General features: G+C 45.5%; 1 protein-coding gene across 1 annotated transcript in view; it reads right to left on the bottom strand.

Annotated features, from left to right (window-relative positions):
* Positions 1-13,182, bottom strand: part of MYO5B (myosin VB) — a 180,734-nt gene extending 167,552 nt beyond the window's left edge. Inside the window, exon 1 of the mRNA XM_021715771.1 lies at positions 13,106-13,182. Within this exon, the coding sequence (XP_021571446.1) occupies positions 13,106-13,167 (62 nt within the window). The 5' untranslated portion in view covers positions 13,168-13,182. The remainder of the gene's footprint in view (positions 1-13,105) is intronic.
* Between the last annotated feature and the right edge of the window lie 10,301 nt (positions 13,183-23,483).

The following is a 23,483-nucleotide window of genomic DNA, read 5'->3' as shown; positions in this document are numbered from 1 at the left end:
AATACTCTAACTGAAGATCAGTTCACACATTTAAACTAAATGTGGCTAGAGTCTCTAAATAGTTTACAGACCTACATTAACATGACCTCAATCAGCTCTAAGGAACCCAAGATTTGGGGGCAGCTACTAAGGGTGACTAATCAGGGAAGCCCCTGGGTGCTGGGATTCCACCTCTCCCTTCTCTCTCCTCAACTAGGTACAAGGCATTTTCGAAAAAGACATGCCAGAATTCTCAGCATTCTTGGTACTTGCTCTTCTAGAGAAGGCTAATTCCTCTTTTAACCAAAAAGGACATCTGTTTAAAAGCAAAGTCATCAATCATGAAGCATTTTATTCTCTAGTTCTGGGAATACAGAGGACCAAATTAATTTCCGTCATCTTTTGGCTGTAGGTACCCTCCTCTGGCTTCCAGCATCATTGACCTATTCCAGGGGCAGGAGCCAGGCAGATTCAAAGGCATTTGCTTTTAAGCTCATACACTGTGGTTCTAAAGACATAAACTGGGGCTTTCTCCTGGTCATACTGCACTGCCTGCAGGCCTTTCTGCAATATTCCTCCCACACAGAGGAGTGTCCTCACTTCCTGAGTCTCTGCTATTGACAAAGACCAGGTGGACTGCCTGGGTGGTTCAGGTGCTTTCAGCACAGCTCTCAACCTGCCTCACACAGGCAGCACTTGGGAGTGTTTGGTAAGTACAAACCCCGAGCCCCAACTGACTCACCCTGAGAATCATTGCATCTCCTAAAATGGTAGGACTCCCTTCTACCACAGGCGTTCAAATTCTGTAACTTCTTTCCTTGATCAAAACCCACTCTCAGATCCTCAATTCACAAGGAGATGTCAAAGGCAACTAACTAAGCAGATTGAGAGTGTTAAAACTTGTGAAATACTCTTCATGCAAATCCCAGAAATCGCAGCTACTCATTCCAAGTTTCCCAAACACTGGTCCAAACACTTGCTTCTGGATGATCACTTGTAGAACTTTCACACACACAGGATTTGGTTCCATCCCTGAGATTCCGACCCAGTATCGCGAGTAGGGGCTCCTCAGAGATTCTGGCGCAGAGTCCTCGGGGAACCTCTGCTTACTCCACCACGGACGAGGCAAGACCTAGTCATGCACTGGACTTAATCCTAACTATAATATCTCCATGTGGCTCAGCCTGTAATCCTGCGCCTTGGGAGGCTGAGGTGAGTGAATTGCCTGAGTCCGCAGGCTCGAGACCTGCCTGGGCAACTTGGCGAGACCTCATCTCTATAATAAATCAAAAAATTAGCCGGACGTGGTAGCGCATGCTTATAGTTCCAGCTACTCGGAAGGCTGAGGCGGAAGGATCGCCAGGGCCCAGCAGGTTGAGGCTGCGGTGGCCGGTAGCGTGTCATTGCACTCCAGTCTGGGCGACAGAGTGAGACTCCAACTCAAGGAAAAAAAAAATCTCCATGATAAAGGAGTGCCACAAAGCTTTCTTTTTTAAAGGTCAACACACTGTCCATTGTGCCCTAATATGATGGAATGTCCTGATACAATTGAAGAGCTACTAAAAGAACAGTGTTCTTGGCCGGGCTTGGTGGCTCAGCCTGTCATACCCAGCACTTTGGGAGGCCGAGGCAAGTGGATTGCCTGAGCCCGCAGGTTTGAGACCAGCCCAAGCAACTTGGCAAGACCTCGTCTCTACAATAAATCAAAAATTAGCTGGGCGTGGTAGCGCACACCTATAGTTCCAGATACTTGGAAGGCTGAGGTAGAAAGATTGCCGGAGCCCAGCAGGTCGAGGCTGCGGTGGTCAGGAGCGTGCCACTGCACTCCGGTCTTGGTGACAGAGTGAGACGCCAACTTAAAAAGAAAAAAACGTTCTTTAACCCAGCTTAGAAAGATGACACTAACAGAGCAACAATGGCCATGCACTCTCAACTGTGCCCCCGTGATGCAATGGGCAGCTGTGAGCCCCCGTTACTTCCCCTCACTCACCGTCTCCCATTGCAAAGGCACTCTGCCCAGGACCATGGTAGGTGGCTAAGGGACAGTTTTTCCTCTGGGCAACATCAAGAAGTCCACACAGATGGTTGCATATGTGGCTTTAGACACATCCCCGGGCATTCGACTTGCCATCTCTCACTTTTGGCCAGCCATGCACTTCTATCAATAAAACTGTGAGAATGCTCCCCCATGAATTCTCTCATTACTTATTCCTTCTAGACACTATGAAATGATGATGATAGATACCTAAAACATATGTTACCTTCTGTGTTACTATGCCAATATACTGTGCATACTATGAAACACACACAAACAATATTGAAAACCTTTAAAAGATGATAAGACAGAAAGTTTTAATATTTCCTTCATGCATTCCGGTGCATCTTCCAAAAACTGCACAAAGAATTCTCTCTCACTAACCCACAGATTGACGACCATGGACGCCAGAAGTGACCATCACTTCCAGCCACCTAGGAAGAGCTGCTTCCTGGCCTCTACCACACCATGTGCTCGGTTAGTGGTATCTGGTAAGCTTTTGAGTCTTTCAAGTAACTGGCTATAAAGCAGTCGAATAATCATTTGGTTCCTGCAGTGGCATGTTTTATTTTCCCTTTAAGGTTACAGATGGCATCACCAAAAGGGCGTGGTATCCACATTTTAACACTATTCCAGGAGCTGACTGGCCATTTATGGTGCAATTTCACTCCAACTGTAGAACTGAGAGCTGTTGCTTTTCAGTACATGACAACAAATATGTTTTAACATAGTGTAGTTGAAGTTGTATTTCCTCTAGACAGACTGAAATTGGAATTACAGAAGCTATAGTTGGTTGCCAAACACATACCAATAAAAAAAAGTTCAAAAGAAATTTGCTGAGCACATAGAACTGGGCATCCTTATACTGTTCACTGGCTCTGAAACTAACATGTTGTCAGAGGGTGACCTATAAAAGGAATCCCAAACAACAGTGAATTCTCCCATTACTTATTCCTTCTAGACACTATGAAATGATGATGATAGATACTACATATGATGTAACATTGGTACTATCACCACCACCACCATGTATGACATTCATCGAATACTTATTCTGTGCCAGAAATCATACTATGTATTTTTCCATCAATGAACTCACTTAATGCTAGCAATCTTATAAGTATCTCATTCCTCATTTTATAGAAGCAAGCACTGGCACAAAGCAAGGTGAGTTTCAGGAACTCTCTCAAGATCACATAGCTACTATCCAGACAGTTCTGTTCCTGTCCCTGGACACTGAACTCGCAGCAGCCTTGCTTCACGGCACCTCCCTCTGCTACTAAACTCACTAGGCATGATACCGTTCTGTCTTCTGGGATGTAAACAAGAAGATATGCAGTTGAAAAAGAATGGGGATTAACATGGCGTGAAAGGCATTACTACTATGTAAACAGCAATGCCATTTCATCCTGCTGGGCTTCATATTCCATTAGCTTTTTTCACTGAAAATTATTTCAGAGACTTGGAAAAACTGAATCATGCTCACATGCCACCATCACTATTAATTCCAGTAGAAATCCATGTGGGGTGACAAGCTTGGCATCAGAAACATGCTGTGTAACAAGAACAGCGTGTGGGAACCACAGGAGCCCACGTGCAGGGGCGCTGCCCGGCACAGGACTCTGAGTTCAGCACCCCCACACTTGAGCCTGTCCTTGAGGAGGCAAGGGCACACACACATGCTCTCGCTCCAACAAGGAAGGGACACATCTTGGGTGAAGAGACTTGACCAGAGAGAAGACAGGGTGCTCACTGGGGTCTGTACCAGCCCACATCATGCATGGCCAAGAGCACTCGGAGAGCAAGACACGACTGGCCAACCCAGTGCAGACAGTTTTCAGCAAGACTTAAAAACATACACAGGTCCCTGACTAAATGTTGAGTTCTATCCGATTGAATGACTAGCACCTGAAGGAAAAAAAGACAAAAAAACAACTGTTCCCTGCATGTATAGGAATCCATCCAGATTACTACTTCTTAATCAGTGGATAAGAGTACACACAGGCCGGGCTCAGTGGCTCAGCCTGTCATTCCAGCATTTTGGCAGGCCGAGGGGTTCGAGACCAGGCCGGGCAACTTGGCAAGACCTCGTCTCTACAAAAAAAAAAAAAGAAAGAGTACACAACAGGCTTGCTAAATGTGCACATGCATCAACCTAGGGAGACCTAATCTATCAGATGCAAAAATCAGAATTCAAAAAGGTGCATTCTGGGAATAATAAAATACAGGTACAAAGGTGGAATTTAATATGGATAGAACCCTGCTCAGCACATTGGAAAAAAAAATCAATTCGCAAGTGCAGAATGAGGGCTACATGCCTTAAAAGCAGTTTGAATTTATAGTGATGCAAAGCAGATCAGTGGTTACCTGAGAGGGGAGCACAGGACACTTTTGGTGCTAAGGAAATATTCACAATCCTGATTGTGGTGATGTTTTCACAGGTGTATACAACACAACTGCCAAGTTGTATGTGCACCTTAACACGTGTGACTGCACTTTAAGTATGTGCAGCTTATTGCCTGTCATTTATGTCTCATAATGTTGGGATAAAAACAGTTCTTGAGCGTGTATGGGGCGGGACAGAAATCCAGCAGCTTACAAACTTACTAGAAGTCAACAGCACGAAATACCTGCCAGAAGTAAATGTACCTACAGGCTTCTCTAACAGAAATCTGTATGAGAGCAAGTCTTTATCTCGTTCAGCAGACCACATCCATTGGCCACCAACGTCAGAGAGAAGGATCAGAGGATACCTAAGGTGGCCAGACGGGAGAGTGTCTGAAAAGCCAAGCTCATGAGGAATGGCCACGTGACGCAGGGGGCTTGGCCCAGAGTTGGGGGCAGAGAAGGACACAGGACAGCTGGGACTGTCATAGAAGAAGCGACCATGTCCTGCCCAGCTGCACAGAAAGAGTGCAGACCCAAGAGCAAAGGCAAACGGAGACATTCTCGACAGCAAAATCCGTAAAAAATGCAGTACATCTGAGAAGCACTTCCTGTACTGGGAATGGCCAGGCAGCACCCACAGGACCACTTGCCGGACATGGTATTAAGCATTCTTAACAGTGGGCAACAAATTTCCACCAGGTGACTGCATGCTATGATTCCCCAGGAAAACAGTGAATATTAATAAACTAAAATATCTTTTCAGCTTTTTGATTTGGCATTTAGCCTCACAAAGCATGTCGAATATACTGCAAATCTGCAACGGCTAATATTTGTGACCTCTGTAGGGTCACAGAAATCAGCCAGACAAAGGAAATTGCCAAGTCCTATTCTTTCCTAAATGCACAACTTTAAAAGGTGACAGCAATATATACTTACTATCAATTTCTTTTAAAATAGGGATGTCATCATTAGCCACATTCACTGCTCACACTAAATAACTTTCTCCTACTCTCAGAAATGTTAACAACAGAACTAGAAATTTAGGTATGATTGGTAGACATACAAACAATAGTACCATCTAGGAGTCTGGACAGGATCAAAACAATGCCACAAAACCTTAGTGCTGTGGCAGCCCTAGGGTTGGGAGATCAGTGTGCCCCAGCCTGGCTGGGCAGGAGGTCACAGAAAAGGACACCAGGTGGGCAGGGAAGAGCAGGCACAGATGAACAGCCCGGAGCATCCCAGGAAGGAATCTGAGCAATGCAGAACACTCAGGGCACGCTCAGGAAATGAGAGACAATGCCAGAGAAGCAAGTAAAAGTCATTTGTGTTCAGACACCTTGAGCATCTCCTACACCTTGTCCTAACACAACTTGAAATCATGATGAAGGAAAACAAATTTCTTCCAAAAATCAGGGTTGACCAATGTACAGATTTTACTGTAAAAACTCGGCCTGTCATTGCTTTCTACTTGCTGATTTCCCCAGGATTCATCATTAGTTGTATTCAACAACAACCAACAAATGTCAGCTTTTACAACCACACCCCAGAGTTTTACAGCACTCAACAGCATTCCAAGGTCCCTCCTGATTTTGCACTGGATCCAAGACCAATACTCTCCTGATAGGGTGAGGACAATGAGAACGGCATGGGCCAGAGGCTTTGTCCACAGATACACAGCAGGAGACAAGATGATCAGGAACAGACCCCTGGATATGCCTCCTACACGGCAAACAACCTACAGGAAAACAAAACAAAGCCTGGCTCTGCACTCCCCAGCATGAGAACATTCGCTCATGAACACAGGAGGCTCATTCAGGAAGCTCCTCACATCTCAGTCTCCCCGATCCGTTCAATAGCCCAGGATAACAAGCCACTTACATCAAAACTTCTAGAAGCCGATAATTCTATTTAAAACTTGATCTCAAAGCAAAGTGTGGATTTAGGTCACCTATGTATAACTCTTTTTAAAAAATATGTTCCCACAGATCCTAGTGCCACAGAATCTGCAGCCTAGGAGACACCACGAGAAGTCGCGAGTTCATTCCTGTGAATCCCCGAGTATTCTTCCCAGTCACCAGGAAGAGAAAATCGTCAACTGTTTAATTTTTTTGACTTTCAAACATGGAGAATGCATGGCTTCCTCACTCCCTCTCCCTCGTGCAACACATTTCCACAGGTGGGAACTTCTCTTGTTGCCCGAGGAGTCAGTGTGCTCAATGTGGGATGTAGCCCTGGCAACGAGTACAGCCCCTCACAGCCCCTCACACCATCATCCTTACAGTCCCTTCCGACTGCTTTGCCAAAGTGGCGCCCTTTTGGCTTTCTCATGAGGGACACTCATTCCTGTACTGCCTTCCTGGAAGCCTTCAAATTCCCTACATACTCTCCACACTTGAAGAGACCCAAATCAAGCAAGACGCCCTCGCCCAAGAGCCCATCCAGAACTGTTAGCGAGAATCCCTGTCCCCGTGGAGCACAGCCTCAGCTCCAGGCCAGCTCCGCTTCAGCAAGGGTCCATGTCACCAGGCCCCACGACACAGGTGCACTCTGCCCTTAGGGCCCCAGGCAGCAGCAATACCATCTTTCACTGTTAGTCACAGCTGGCAGCATAGCAGAGGCAGATGGGAACGTGGGTGGCTCCATTGCCTTGGCTACCTGAACAAATAAATTTGTTTTGCAGCATCCCCATGCTCTTTTGGAAAAACATCACAAATAAAGCAAACAGCTCAAAAAAGGAACCAGACTCAGTCAGTCAAATACCATAGCCCACGCCCCCCAACGAGGTTGGAAAACGCATCAGAACTCTAGTCTCACTGTGGAATCATATGTAAAATTCTTTTAAAAAATACATACACTCTTGAACCAATAAGGAAACACATCTATCACTCTTGGCCCTTGGTTGTGCCCTGGGGACCAGAGACTACTCTGCTCTGACAAGACTGTCCTGGGGCCAATCAGCAGACACCACAAGGTAGATAGCCTCTCCGCTTTGGGGCAAACAGATTGGGTCTAAATTCCATGCTACCCATTTAGAGAAGCAGCACCACTTCTCAGCTACCGCAGGAAGCTTTGGGCAATCAGATTGGGTCTGGATTCCACCTCTACCCATTTACCATCTCCATGACCTTGGAAAAGTGTTCAGTGCTCTTAAGTCCCTACCCTCATCTACACGTGGGCATAACTGATCTCCCGTGGCAATTGTAAGGACTAAATGCATGAATGTGTCGTTATTTCTATTCTTCCTGGAGCACCAATCATATGCCTTGGGGTCAAGCGTGAATGACAAAAGAAACAGAACATAGCACTGCACCACACAGTCTCACGTGATCATTCTCACCTTCCATCCATTCTATACAGGTCATTTATAACAGGCAAGTTATCACAACAAGCTAAGCATCTCATAAGAAGGGATCTTGTCCTTGGAAATGTTTAGGACTATGGGGAAGAAAAAGATCATTATGAAATAGAACCCGTCGGAGAAAAATTTTTCTTTGAACATCTCTTATCTCCTTATCTCAGCAGCTTTAAAGTTTCTCCATTGCTCTAGGCCAGTGTTTTCCAAACAGTGTTTCACAGAACATTAGTCCCTTGACATCATCTTTTGAAAACAGTTTGTATCTAAATATGATTTGCAGACCCAGCATAATGCATTGCTATCTTGGAAAAGCAGAATGCGTGTCAACATCAAGGTTCTGAGAAGCTCTGTCTTAAAGGAAGCTATTTAACTTGGTCAATCCAGGGTTTCCCAAACTCAGGGCCACCTTTGTACCCTCTGTTAAGGGAACATGCGTCTCTCCAGAGTTCATCCCAGCCTGCAGAGGCTTTTCCTCATCTCTAACTGCATGGCCCACAGTTCCCCTGCAAATCCATGCCTAGGAATGGTCCTTCAACAATGCCTTTTTGTTTATAATAGCTTTATTAAGATATTCACAGATAGCTGGGCATGGTGGCACATGCCTGTAGTTCCAGCTCCTTGGAAGGCTGAGGCAGAAGGATCACCTGAACCCAGCAGGTCGAGGCTGCGGTGGCCGGGAGCGTGCCACTGCCCTCCAGCCTGGGCGACAGAGTGAGACTCCAACTCAAAAAAAAAAAGATATTCACAGAGCACACAATTCATTCATTTAAAGTGGAACAGTCAACGGTTTTCAGTATGTCGGCAGAGTCTCACCTCCATCACCGCAACCCGTTCCAGGACCTTTCACCACCCCTACTTCCATCTCCCCACGCAAACACACCCATATCAGAAGTGATTACCTCCATTTCACCTCAACCTCCCAGTCCTACACAACCACTAGCCCCTCTTCCATCTCTACAGGTCTTCCTGTTCAGGACATCTCATATAAGTAGAATCACACCAGGTGTGATTTTTGGTTTCAATTTGAGTCGGAGCCTCACTCTGTTACCCAGGCTGGAGTGCAGTGGCATGATCACAGCTGCCGCAGCCTTGGCCAGCAGAGCTCATGTAATCTTCCCACCTCAGCCTTCTAAGCAGCTGGAACTACAAATGCACCCCACCACACTGGGCTAATTTCTTTGGTTTGTTGTAGAGAGGTGGTCTCTCCAAGTTGCCCAGGGTGGTCTCAAACCCCTAGACTCAGGCAGTCCTCTTGCTTCCACCTCCCAAAGTGCTGCGATGACAGGTGTGAGCCATCGTGACTGGCCAATATGTGGTCTTTTGCATCTGGCTTCTTTGACTTAGCAAGTTTCCAGTGTTTATCAATGTGGTAGGTAGCATGTAATAGTTCTTGTTCCTTTTCATGACCAAATAACATTCCACTGTATGGATGTTCCTCATTTTGTTTACCCATTGACCAGGTAATAAACATTTACATTGTTTTCACCTTCTGGCTATTGTGAACAATGCTGCTATGAACAACTGTGGATACATTTTTGTGGGAGTGTGTTTCCATTTCTCTTGGTTTCTGCCTAAGCATGGAATTGCTGGGTCACAGGGGGACTCTGTTTCATTTTTTGAAGAACTGCCAGACTGTTTTCCACAGCAGTTGCATCAGTCTCCATTCCCACCAGCAGTGAATGAGGATTCCAAATTCTCTACATCCAGCCGGGTTCGGTGGCTCAGTCTGTAATCCCAGCAGTTTGGGAGGCCAAGGCAAGTGAATTGCCTGAGCCTGTGGGTTCAAGACCCACCTGGGCAACTTGGCGAGACCTCATCTCCACAATAAATCAAAAATTAGCTGGGTGTGGTAGCGCATGCCTATAGTTTCAGCTACTTGGAAGGCTGAGGCAGGAGGATCACCGGAGCCCAGCAGGTCGAGGCTGCGGTGGCTGGGAGTGACAGAGTGAAACTCCAACTCAAAAAATAAAATAAAATAAAAAATAAAAAATTCTCTACATCCTTGCCACCATGTACCATATCTTTGTAATTACAACCATCCCAGTGGGTATGGAGCAGCATCTCATTGTGGTTCTATAACAATGCCATCTGATGCCCCATCTTCTGCGTTCCGGTCCACTGTTCCACCCCCAGATGCCTTCTCTTACTCTATACATCCTACCAAGTCATCAAGACCCAGCTAAAATCCTACTGTTTTCTTGGACCATCTGTGACATTTCAAGTGACACTGTGGCACAGCTTCTATAGATACTTCCTGCAGTCATAGGCTTTGGGGCCTACTCAAGTCTTCTCTCTTCAACCAATGAGAGGCCCTTAAGAAGCAGGGTGGGGTCTTATATTTCTTTTTTGTTTTTTTTTTTTAGTTGGAGTCTCACTCTGTTGCCTAGGTTGGAGTGCAGTGGGCACACTCACAGCCACCGCAGCCTCAACCTGCCAGACTCAGGCGATCCTTCTGCCTCAATCTTCCAAGAATCAGGAACCACAGGTGTGCACCACCATGCCCGGATAAATTTTTTTGATTTATTGTAGGTAGACATGAGGTCTTGCCAAGTTGCCAGGGCTGGTCTTGAACCTCTGGGCGCAGGTAATCCTCTCACCTCTGCCTCCCAAAGTGCTGGAATTACAGGCATGAGTCACCATACTTGGCTGTTTTATATTATTTTAGTCCTCGTTTTCTTCACTGCATATCTGCATGTACCCTCAAGACGAGACTTGGCAACTACAACAGGGACAGGAGAAGTGAACAAACCCTCTCTTTGGGTCTCCTCTTCCTTTCCTCCAGCACTGACAGTGTCCTCCTGGAACTCTCAGGAAGGGGTAAAGATCAATATGTAGACCCTTGTACTTTGACAGAGGCCCCCACCCACTCGAAGCATCAAGGGTCCCTGTGTCAGCCACAGGAAGAAGGAAAACCCAGTCCCCAGCGAATCAAGAGAAAGAATCACCGAGCCCAAGGCCACCAGTTATCGTCTCCAAAGACTAGAAGTCATAACTTTAGTTTCTTACACCCTTTGTTTTCTTTTGTTTTTTATTTTTCCGTTCTGTTTTTAGAGACAAGGCCTTCCTATGCTGCCCAGGCTGGTCTCAAGCTCCTAGGCTCAAGCGATCCTCCCGCCTCAGCCTCCCAAAGTGGTGGGATGACAGATGTGAGCCACCGCGCCCAGCCAATAACTTTAGTTTCTTATACCCTTTATTTCTCCCAGCTGTTGAGGAGACTCAAATTCAAAGCACACGATGCTAAACTATGGCCGCTTGAACTACATAATTATTTCCACAGCTACTGAGGAGCCAGGAAGAGCACAACAGACAGTCGGCCAGAGTTGCTAAGTGAATGTGTTCCAGCATTCGAAACTGACAGAGTGCCCCTACAGGAAATACAGCAAAAATCCTCCTTGCATCTGACCAATGGAGCACCTCCTCCTCGGCTCAACAGAGATTCTGCTGGGGCTTCTAAGGCTGCTGGTGTTATATTTCTAGTGCACATTCGTGAGCACAAAATGCTCCAAAAGCTTCAGCAAAATTATTTGGCTACATCCTGGGACCCAGCAGGTAAAATGAGTACAAACTTGAAATCCTTAGATGAAACCCTTAAGGAAGCAAATACCGGTCCAGCTTTACCATCCAGACCCCTTACTCAGCAAATTCATTATCCTAGGGAGGACAGCATCACCAACACCACTCCAGACTCCCCACACACCCCTCCTCCTCCAGTGGGTGTGAAGGCAAGTGAAATAACCCAAGCGTAGAATAGCCGCAGATCCAGCTTCAGGCATCAGAAGGAAGACCAGAGGACTCCAGTCAAATGGATCAAGCTGGAGGCTAGAAGATGCTCAAACTGAGAGAGGGGCCTCAAGAAGCTTTGATCAAGAACAGCGACTCTGACATATCTAGGTGTACTGGCTAAGAGAAGAGAAGGGGATGAAAAATGATGCCAGTGGCATCCGTGAAAGGACAAGTCTTAGTGAGCTGTCAGACTTTTAGCATGAAAGTAGCCAGAACCACGCCACATCCACCTTCTGCTTCAGAACCACAGAGAAACCATCCTCTCGAGGAGGAGAGACAGTCACTGTTCTCACCTGAGGCACAGGTGGACTAAAGTGATTCTCCCAAAGCACAGAAGCCTGGTCATCCCCGGGCCTCCCTCCTCTGTGTCGCATCCATGGCCTCCAGCAGAAACTCAAAGTGTGTGTAACACACACTCAATTTCTCACCCCACCATCTGACCTGAAGCACTTTGTGGCTTAGGAGGCATGTATTTCACTAAGCTGCTGAGCTAAGGGACTCCCGGTCAAGCCCTGATAGCAGATGAATATAGGACATGGTCATTCTTATGACATTAGAGAGGGCAGAGGCTGCAATCATTTCAGCTCCAAACTTTGGGGAAATAAAATAGTCACAGGCCATTCTGTTTATTAGATTTCTCAGTTCTCCAATCTGTGCTTATTTTGAATATGGTCACTGTATAGCTACAATGAGGCAGACCTTTTATATACTGATCTCTAAAGCCAGCAATAAAACACTATAAATCAGTAAGGAAGTCTATAAAACAGGCTTCCCCTCATGGAAACTTTCACTGGGTGAAAATGACACTCTGAAATTCGCTGAAGCACAGACCACATGACATGGGCTTCTCCTCCCATAAAAATCATCAACTCCTCTTACTAAATCAACCTAAACACCTCCTCTTCCCCAAAAGGACTATGCTATGTTAGCTCAACTCGATACTCTCTTCATGTGGCAAGAAAAATGTGGGTGAAATAAGGCAGCATTTTAGGTCCAACTGGGATGCACATTTTCCTAAAAACATTGGTACAAACTATCTTTCTCTGTTGTTCTACACCTGAACAACTATAGCCCATCCCCCAGCTCATCTTCTGAGGAAACAGACCTGAATCTCTCTCTCAGAGCTAGAAAACAAAGAACAGTAATGAGGAAAACTCTTTAAGTGTCTAAACAGAACTCCCTTCCCGGCTGAAAACCAAAAACCGCTATGTGCAGCTGCTAAAGCGAAACTCTATTTCTGCTCCTAAATTCTTGGCATCTTGAGACATTGTCAAGAAGAGATGAAACGCAAGGCATGTATCCTACTGCTCAAAAAAATGAAATAAGTATAAGGTACCACTGCCCTCCCAAGTCTAGGTTCAAGTTCACAAAAATAAGATAAAGATATGAGGAAAGGAGGAGAGAAATCAAACTTGGGCTGCTGTGTTTTCAAGCTGTTTCTTCACCACTCCACTGTGAGCACCAGCCTCAAAAGAAGGCAGAAACTCCCCTTCCTGCCCGCCTGCCCCCCCACCCCCGTCCCCGACTACCCAGGAAAACTCCTGGGCCGAGAGCTTTCTCACCTGGCCATCTGTTTATAGGCTTCTTCTGCCACAGCAAAGATGTGGGGGTCCATGTCTCCCATGTTTTGACCACTGTAGGCGTAGATGACATCTTGTCCATAGATTGGCAACTGTTCATAAGGGTTAATGGCAACAAGCACGATACCTGCAAGCAGACAAGGCAGTCAGATTCTGCCAGCACAATTGCCCTGGCATCCGCTCAGGGCACCCACCATTCATGTACCCCAAAACTAGGATTGAGAGGGTAGCAGAATGAGTCTCAGTCACTCCCTCAGCTCAATCAAGACACATTTGTATGCTTCTGCCCTAGGTCCTGGTGAAGAAAAAAATAAGAGGCCAGGCCTCCAAATACCCTCCAACCTGGAACAAGCACACACACACTCATACTCACAAATGCTCCACACGCTGAGTTCATAAAATAGACACAAGCAAAGTATTCCAGCATCGTAGAAAAGATGTTTAACTCTGCCATCTCAGAACTGAAATCTGGGAAAGGAGTTATTAATTTTTTCATTTGTATTTGTATATGGGTTACATTAACTAAACTATAAATAACCTGTGGAGAATACAATTTATATATCTTAAGGTTTAATCTCAGCTCAACCAATCACTGTGTGATTTTAGCTATTACTTAACCCCTATAGCTTCCTCAACTATAAAAAGGGGACAAGAACTGCATTTACAGGGATGTCCTACAGATAAAATGATTAATCCAGAGAGAAAACACTTAGACTAGTGCCCTATATAGTAAGCATTGTGTGCTTGCTATTTTTATCATCATATCTTTTTTTCCTTATATCTTGTGATCCCCCCGCAAAGAGTACATTGCAATGATAAACTCAAACACATGTTGATCAGGCAATCAGGAAGTCCTATAAGGTTCAGATCACCTTTTATGGATAGGTGAGGAAGGTCAATATTTGAGAATGTAGAAAGAAAAAAATACAGGCCGGGCACGGTGGCTCAAGCCTATAACCCCAGCACTTTGGGAGGCTGAGGCAAGAGGACTGCCTGAGCCCATGGGTTCAAGACGAGCCTGGACAACATGGTGAGACCTCATCTCTACAATTAAAAAAAAAAAAAGCTGGGTGTGGTAGCGCGCACCTATAGTTCTGGCTACTTGGAAGGCTGAGGCAGAAGGATTGTCTGAGCCCAGCCGGTCGAGGCTGCGGTGGCCGTGAGCAGGCCACTATACTCCAGCCTGGGTGACAGAGTGAGACTCCAACTAAAAAAAAAGAAAAAAAGAAAGAAAGAAAAAAATACAAAAATATCTTTGGAACAAGACAGAAATATGTCTTTTTATTTCCCCATATGACCACAGTCTGGATGTCAGAAAGCCTGAGGACTATGGTTCACCAAACAAGCTTTTCCAGCCACTTGAGGAAGAGGCAGCGAGAACTGAAAGGACCATTCCTGGGACGGAAAGTCTCCCATACCATGCTCCTTTCTTGTGTTTAAAGAGAGACACGGGGGACCTGCAATGTAATAAACCAGGTTATTTCTTTTTTTTTTTGAGTTGGAGTCTCACTCTGGCGCCCACACTGGAGTGCAGTGGCCACTCCTGGCCACCGCAGCCTCGACCTGCTGGGCTCCGGCGATCCTTCCGCCTCAGCCTTCCAAGTAGCTGGAACTACAGGCATGCGCTACCACGCCCGGCTGATTTTTTGATTTATTGTAGAGATGAGGTCTCGCTGCCCAGGCGGGTCTCGAACCTGAGGGCTCAGGCAATCCACTCACTTCAGCCTTCCAAAGGCGCGGGATTACAGGCTGAGCCAGAGCCCAGCAAACCAGCTTATTTCAAAGGAAGAGGAAGGACCAGGAGAAGACAGACACACAAGCCCTCTGCTGATGGAAGCTTGCCGGAAAACACACACAAAAAGGCCCAGAACCCTGACAAATTCTATTAATAAGGCTAATCGCTTGGGGAATCCTCTTAGGAACAGCCTCATGGGTTCTGCTGGTTATTAGAGAGTTCTACAAAACTCTCATGGGCTATTTGATTCAAATTTTGATAGTGCACCAAGAACACGTATTTTCCTAAGACATCCTGGCCTCTCCAGAGCAGAAACAAATGCTTCCCGGATAACCTGGAATACTGAGCTGTGGCAGTCTCTCTGAACAGCGGAAGCAGGAGAAGCTGAGTGCTACGTTTGGATAAACATGTGCAGATGCTAGGACATTTCTTACTGGAGATGCCTTTAAAAAATGGAAGCTGAGGAATCATGCATTCTCTTCCCCTAAAAAGGGAGTAGATTTTTTAAAGTCTTCTTATTGAAAAACAAATCTTATTGAAGGCTCTGACAACTGACCGTCTCTTTCAAGTAAAACTCCCACCAGTTGGGTGAAGGAGCTTCTAGGAGGCCCCAGCCCTCAAGCTCTGAAACCAACATGCTCTCCACAGCTCCTGAAGTCTGGCAGAAAAGCTCATCCTCACCTCATAGCTAGCCCGCCAATTCCAAACCAAAGTGGAAAGCAAAAGTGGCAAACCCAGGCCTGAGCATCGCTTATGACCATGAGCAATACCAGGACTCCAAGGAGTGACCGCGACACTCCACAGAGCAGCCCTCTGGCCTCATTCCCCAGCCGGATCTTCAATCTGCCTCTCAAGTAAGAGAGCTCTATTTCGGCCATGACACTTAGCGGTACTCTTACAAAAAGAGAGAGAAAGAAAGCAAGAAACCAACATGAGGGATGCAGGAAACGGAGTTTTAAGAAGTCAAATATAATAAATTCAGCTCTTTTTGTTTTAAGCACGTTATGGGTTTTGCTCACTAATTGGACAAATATTCATTAAGCACCACGTCTGTGCAGACACAGGCAAGTGAGAGGCGCAAGCAAGCCAGGCATGAATTTTCAGGCGTGGGTCTGGCAGTGGGAGTGAGCTGGTCCCCACGTGAGGCAGGGCTCTCCCGCGACTCGCAGGCCGGAGTCCAAACCTATCGCACCACATGGCATGACCCATTTCCTCCTTGGCTGAGCCGTGATTAACACCAATCATCCCACAGAGATGGGGGCAGCGTAATTAAGCCACATTCACTTACTGCAAACCTTCCAAGACTCTCCAAGAAGAGGTACTTACACACGAGAGGGTGAAGTTAGGATTTGTAACCCTGTGAGTTTAACAAGTCTAAAGCTGGTAAGCAGCTTCATACGCACGCAGACCACAGATGCCCCCACTTACCACAGTAAGTGTAGATGTGGTTGGACTCCAGGAAACGGACCTTCAAGTTATGCAGAACTGCAGGCTCGTGCAGATAGCTGAGGGCGGTGAGGTCGTTCTCTCCCACCAGGATATCTGGATTCCGTAAGAAGGGCAGCTGGTTGCTCTGGACACCAACTGGGTATTCCCGAATCTAAAGCAAGCAGAGGACACAAAAAGGCATGGTGATGAAACACTGAGCCTGCATTTGGTAGCTGGGACCCATACCCTAATGAGACTGCAAGGGATGAAGTGACATTTTAAAGAAAGGTAAGTTCAACAAAAGGCCCATGTTCCCGTGAGAGGCCAGTCCAGCTGGAAAATGTGCTAATAACATAATCCCAGGGCATTAAGGTAAAAGACCAACATGAAAAATTCGGGAAGCACAACCAGATTTGAAAGCACGTTCTACTGCTTCTCTGTGAAAAACAATTAATGAGTCATTTTTTTTTTTTGAGTCAGAGTCACACTGTCGGTCAGGCTGGAACGCAGTGGCACACTCTTGGCCACCGCAGCCTCAACCTGCTAGGCTTAGGTGATCCTTGCCCCTCAGCCTTCCAAGTAGCTGGAACTATAGATGCACACTACCACGCCCAGCTAGTTTTGGGAATTTATTGTAGAGACAAGGTCTCACCAAGTTATCCGGGCTGGTCTTAAACCTGCAGGCTCAGGCAATCCTCTCGCCTTAGTCTCCCAAAGTGCTGGGATTACAGGCTGAACCACTGCGCCTGGCCTAATGAGTTTTTAACTCCAGTTGCAACAAGGGTGCTGTTCTTTCTCCCATCTAGGAAAGCTTCCTTGGTTGGCCCTATCTATTGCCGGCGTTTCACCCTCTCCCCCCCAACCAATACCCTCAATTTCTATTTGGATCATCTTGCAACTGACAGACTACCCCTTAGAAGTGGCTTCAAGCGGAACCATCTGTGCATGTATTTCTCCATAGCTTAACTATAAACTCTTCTAGAGCAGCAATTTTGCTTTGTTCTAAATTGTATTAGGCACTTGAGACATATAATGCAGAGAGTGTAGGATTATACATTTTAAGGTAAAATCTCAGAGGCAAGGTGTTGTCCTTGTATTCTTAGCACTTGGACCACGTAAATTCTCAGACAAGTTCACTGACAGGTTACATGTATAACTGTAATGACAAGTATGTGCACACATCTAAGTCTACATATGACACCTATAAAAAGGTAGTGAGTGTGTTTTTAAATATTTAAGTAGGAGGAGTTTGGCTGTGGTGCACCATGTGTCATGGTGTTCTTAAAAACCTCCGAGAAGCATGGGGCAGGGCCTAGACATCTGAAATTTAAAAAACATTCCCAACTAATTCGGAAACAAGTGGCCTATAGATCATATTTTAAGAATTACTGTTCTTTATAGACTTTTTAGAAAATTCTACGGGCACAGACTCAATTTACTGGGATAACAGTCAACTTTTAAGACAACATAGAATTCTGTGTTCCTCCCACACCACTTTTAGAGTGTCTTGTATTAACAAATCTTAAGTTCTATTATAAACCTAATACTTAAAGTACTATGCAGATTAAAAAAAAGTAAGATGAAATCGGAAACAAATGCAAGGACACAGAGTAAATTTGTATATGATAATGTTAAAATTGTAAATAAAAGGTTAAAAGGGGATTTTCAAATAATATTGGGAGGTAAACTAGTTAGCACTTCAGGAAAAAAAATAAATAAGCCACTATTCTTATTCTTATTCCCTCTAACCATAACAGTTTTAGGTGGAACAAACATAAACAACAAAACCAAAAAGAAAAACAAAACCAATAAAAATGGGCAAAATTTTGTGTAAGTTTTGGAAGGAAGAGCTTTTGAAGGATGATGCCACAGCTAAAACCATGTAGAAAAATATATGACTGGGATATAAAACACTAACACTATCACAAAATATACTATTTGTAAAGTGAAATGGGAATGGGGAGCAGATTCTGCATTACATGACTGAATCTGTAACATTACTATCTAAAGAGTTACAAGAAATCAAAAAGAAAACCAACACCACAAGAGAAAATTACACATAGAATACAAACCACAAAATAAGAACACAAATATGTATGAAAAACTATCCAGCCTGACCACTCACCAACAGACACAAATAAAAGACTGTTAGCACTGTTATCCATGGACAAGCAAAAGCAAAAAGAGTGAAAGGACCTTAGCTGGAGCGCATGAACCAACAGGAATACCCCTCGTGGTGCAGACTGGTTCACCCTCTCTGGAGGGCAGCAGGCACCACCTACTGGGTGTTTTTCATCCACAGATCTTCTTCCTTGTCTCATGAAATAATCTTACACGGGAGTAGAGATATGGATTCACTGAAGCTATAGCTAGTGAAGACAGTAGGGAAGCTACTCACCACATTCTGCTGAGTTTTTTTTTTTTTGAGTCAGAGTCTTACTCTGTCGCCCAGGCTGGAGTACAGTGGCACGCTCCCAGCCACTGCAGCCTCAACCTGCTGGGCTCAGGTGATCCTTCCGCCTCAGTCTTCCAAGTAGCTGGAATACAGACAGGCGCCACCACACCTGGCTAATTCTTCCTGATTTATTGTAGAGACTAGGTCTCGCCAAATTGCCCAGGCTGGTCTCAAGCCCCTAAGGCTCAGGCAATCCTCTCGTCTCTGCCTCCCAACGTGCTGAGATGACGGACTTGAGGCACTGTACCCGGCTTCTGCTGAGTTTTAAAACAGTCAGTATGCTATGGAATAAAATTTATAAAAGGATCTATAAAATTATATAAGATTTAAAAAGGATTTCCATTTATTTAAAACAGCACTTAGCCGAGCTCAGTGGCTCAGCCTGTAATCCCACACTTTGGGAGGCCGAGGTGAATGGATTGACTGAGCCTGCGAGTTCGAGACCCGCCTGGGCAACTAGGCAAGACTTCATCTCTACAATAAATAAAAAAAAAAATAGCCAGGCGTGGTAGCACACATCTGTAGTTCTGGCTGCTTGGAAGGCTGAGGCGGAAGGATCGCCGGAGCCCAGCTAGTCGAGGCTGTGGTGGCCGGGAGCAGCCACTGCACTCTAGTCTGGGCGACAGAGTGAGATTCCAACTCAAAAAAAATAAATAAATAAAACAGCACATTAGAGTCTACAATTACATCTGCACAAAATATTACTGGTTATCTCTGTTAGTGGGATTTTCTTCTTCGTGGTTTCCTGTTGTTGGTTTTATTTATTAATCAAGTCTCTCCTGTGAACAACTCTTTTTACTTATATTAAGCTTTGCCCCTTAAGAAAACCAGTAAACAATTAACTATCATGAAGACAAAATTTCCAAACGTGGAGAAGAAAGGAAAATGGAGAGTGTTGAGGGTTGGTTTTTGTCATGAAATCTAGAGTGGGTAGCCTCCTTCAACCGCTGTTAGTAGTATCACCAGGGCTCTCATCAGACCTCCCCTCACCCACAGTATCCCAAAGGCACCCTGATGGAGATGTCAGCAGGACAGCACAGGGACAGCCTATTGCAGAGCTCACCTCACTCAGCCTCTGGCTTTTCAGATTTCTTTTCAGATTCAAAAGCTGAGGACCTGAGACCAAGGGCTTTAAACCCTCAGGCAGAAATGCGGGCATTCCATCTATTCTCAGATGAATCTCTTCTCAAAAGATTCTCCTGGGAGCATAGGGAGGCAAACACACATGCCATTTTGTGCAAACAGTCCACAAATAAACTAGTGGTGTTGGTGACAGTACAACGGATGGGGAATAAAAATGCCCAGAGCAGCAGAAAAGGGGTCAGAGCTGCAAGCTCAGCACCCAAAGCCATAGATTCCTTGGTGTGCACGTGCAGGAGGAGGTGGGGAGGGACAGAGGAAGCTAGTCCTGCTGCAGCTGCCAGCCTTTACTGCTCACGTGGGTGTATTTGAAATCTGGGAGTTTATGGCATTGATTGGGACCTGAATTTTCTGACACAAAAAACTCCGTCCACCCCATAACGACTGGACCTTGAGAGGAAAAGGGGCAGCTGACCATGAACACCCATCACAAGGTCAATGCTAGGTCACCTACTCAGAGTAGACCTTGGTTCCTTCCTGCGACCAGGAGCTGGAGCCAGGACCGACTGGGGTCTCCGGTCTCCACCCAGCCCATGGGACTGGATGACAATTGAGAACATAGAGGAGTGGGGTAGAGGGCTAGGCTATACCTGTACCCTCCAGCAGGACAGCCCCTAACTGCATGTGGCTATTTAAGTTAAATTAATTTTAAAAAAATTTTTTTGGGGGGAAAGCAGGATTTATTGAGAGGATAGAAAAGCTCCCACGGTGGGAGGGGACCCGACGGGGTTGCCCCAATTAAAATTTAATACAACTAAAACTCCATTTCAAACTGGCCACATGTTAGGGGTCCAGTTGCCACATGTGGCTGGTGACTGCCATGTTAGATAATTCAGATATAGAACATTCCACCTTCGCACACTGTTCCCCATTAGCACCAGCCCAGACTGCTCTAAGCCCCGTGGACCTAGGAGTCTAAAATTCTTAGCAGGTGCTCAAAAATGTTAGTTGACTAGAACGTCAACATTATTGGCTACTTCTCCCATACCTCGATCTGTGACCGTGTTACAAACTATTACAGCAAGTGCTACAATATAGTCCTAAAAACATCTTCGAATGACAACTCCCAACACAAAGTTAGGAGCTAATCATAATCACAAGGTGGGCAGGGTGGGAGAAAGCAGTTGGCTTTCGTTTTCATTATTCACCCAAAATATCCAGAAGACCTACAGAAACGATAGCAGAAACAGGGGCGCCAGCTGGCAGGTGCTGGTGTTGACCAGAGGCACCACAGAGATTATACTCTGGGGGAAATGGCCCTGAACTAGGAGTCCAACCCTGTTCATATCCATCATATACTGCAGTGGCTCTCCACTTTTGCTGTACATTGGACGCTCCCTGGGGAGTTTTGATAAAAGGATTCTGTGCTAGGTCCTGAAAGGTACCTATAGAAACCTAGAAGAAACTTAGCTTATTCGTTAGTCTTTTTGCCTCAGCGTAACCATTAGAAAGCATTCAGACATTCTACTGCAGGTCAAACAGCAGCCTATCCCATCCCCCCTAGGCAAATCTCCTTCAGATGCAAGACCAGGACAGCCCAAGGTTTAGCACAATAATCTCTAGTAAACTTTTGATTCCTTGTCAAGGTCAAGTCATAAAAGTAATAATATGACCACCCCACCTTTGGTCAAGGAATTTGCGAATTGCAAATGTCTAACAAGTATCTTGCAGGAAGCCTGCCCCCCCCCTTACCTAATCAGCCCTTTGTGAGCCGCCTTGGCAGCAATCATGTGACTAACCCATCCATTTGCCTGCTGTCCATCACCTGATGTCAGTACCTGCATTTGTCTGCCTCTTTGTGATGATGTGGAAGCAGACCACCACCCAATCACCTAATGATCTTCCCCCATCTAGGGGAATGGTTAAAAGGACTCAACCACAAGCAACCAGCGGCCATTGCCTTGCTAGACTCGGGTGTGGCCATGCGCTCTTTGAGCTATTGCTGTCAGCATGCTTCCTGGCTTTGGCCCCCTCCCCCACCTTGGGGAGGTCAATTTTCTCTCTTCCTTCTCTTTCTCTCTAATTTACTTTTCAAAAAACTTTTCTTTCTTAACCTTTTGTGTGTCACAATTCTTTGCATTTACTCGGATCTCTGGGTTACCATGGTGCATGCCTCCCCTTTTCACCTCGCAGCCCTCATCCTGTCTGAACCCTAACGGTCCCATCCTCAGATTCTTAGTCTGGCTGCAACCTGGATTTTGTCTTTTTTTTAAGCTTCCCAGGGATTTTTCATGTGCAGCCAAAGCTGAGAAACACCGAACCCTGGTGTTGTAAGGCCTTGAGTCGATCAATTCATTTCCAGGGACCTGTTTTCCTAATTGTTTTCTGCAGATTTTTTTGTTTTTTTGAATCAGGATCTTAGTCTGTTGCCCAGGCTAGAGTGTTGTGGCACACTCTCAACTCACCACAGCCTTGACTTCCTAGGCTCAGGCAGATTCTTCTGCATAAGCTTCCCGGGCAGCTGAAACTACAGGTATGCGCCACCACATCAGGCTATTTATTTATTTTTTTGTAGAGATGAGGTCTTGCTGTGCTGCCTAAGCTGGTCTTGAATTCCTAGGCTCAGGTGATCCTTCTGCCTCAGCCTCCCAAAGTGCCGAGATTACAGGTGTGAGCCACCATGTCCAGGTGGATTCTCTAACTGTAAAATGTGAGGACTGGTCCAACCAATCTTTAAGGACCTTCCAATGTCGCTGGCCAAAGGTTTTTAATTCATGTCCTTAGATGCAGGGATGTTCTCATTTGTGAAATTACAAGAGCTGTCCCACAGGGAAAACAGAGTGAAGGGAATGACATTCCCAGGTAAGAGGAGACCTCAGCACTTGAGTTCACCCAGCCAGCGTGTGGCTGTAAATTCGTTTTTAAGAAAGGACCCAAAAAACCTGGAATTATCTTCCGGAGAGTGGGCCCCTTGTAGTTCAGACTTCCCCTGCCAGGTAAGTGTTCTAGGAATCCATTGGCATCCAGCTAGCGTAGCTGTGAGAGGCTGTATTTGACTTCAGTGATTTTTTTTTTGAGATTCTTGCAACAGGTTTGCCCACTTCATGATGTGTGATTTACAAACAGGCCTGCCCACACCGTGCTGAGTGTTCAGCAGTTTCTGACCCCAAATGGCCTGAGCCCCATACCCCACCCTCCCTGTTCACCTGACCTTGCTCCAAGCAACTTTTTTTTGCTTCCAGGATGAAAAAAACCCTCAAAAGGAAACATTTTACAGATAAGGAAAAGGTGAAACAAAAACCAGCAGAAGCACAAAAAGACACCAAAATAGATGATTTAAGAACTGTTTTGGAGCAGTGGAAAAGGCATCTTGATCGATGTATTGCATCAGGGTACTTTGAAGGTGACTGAAGTTTAAACATGTAAGAATAAATACGCAATTCTGTATAAATAAATTCCAGGTTTTGGGGGGAGGGGGGTTCCTCTTCAGATAAGTATTAAAGACTTTTACATTATGTCCTAAACAAGTACAAAAAACACATTTATTTAATAAACATTCTGTCTCATTCTCTAATAGTTCTGTTTTTATGTCTTATCTCCATCTTCTCCGGTTCTCAGAAAGATTATTCTCCTTAAAGAGAACCTTCTCAATCTTCCCCCCA

This window comes from Carlito syrichta, unplaced genomic scaffold (genome assembly GCF_000164805.1).
Source record: "Carlito syrichta isolate Samal-C Ts95f unplaced genomic scaffold, Tarsius_syrichta-2.0.1 Scaffold307624, whole genome shotgun sequence".
Classification (NCBI taxonomy): domain Eukaryota; kingdom Metazoa; phylum Chordata; class Mammalia; order Primates; family Tarsiidae; genus Carlito; species Carlito syrichta.
The sequence above is the reverse complement of the archived record's forward strand: the minus strand, read 5'-3'. Positions and strand labels throughout refer to the sequence as shown.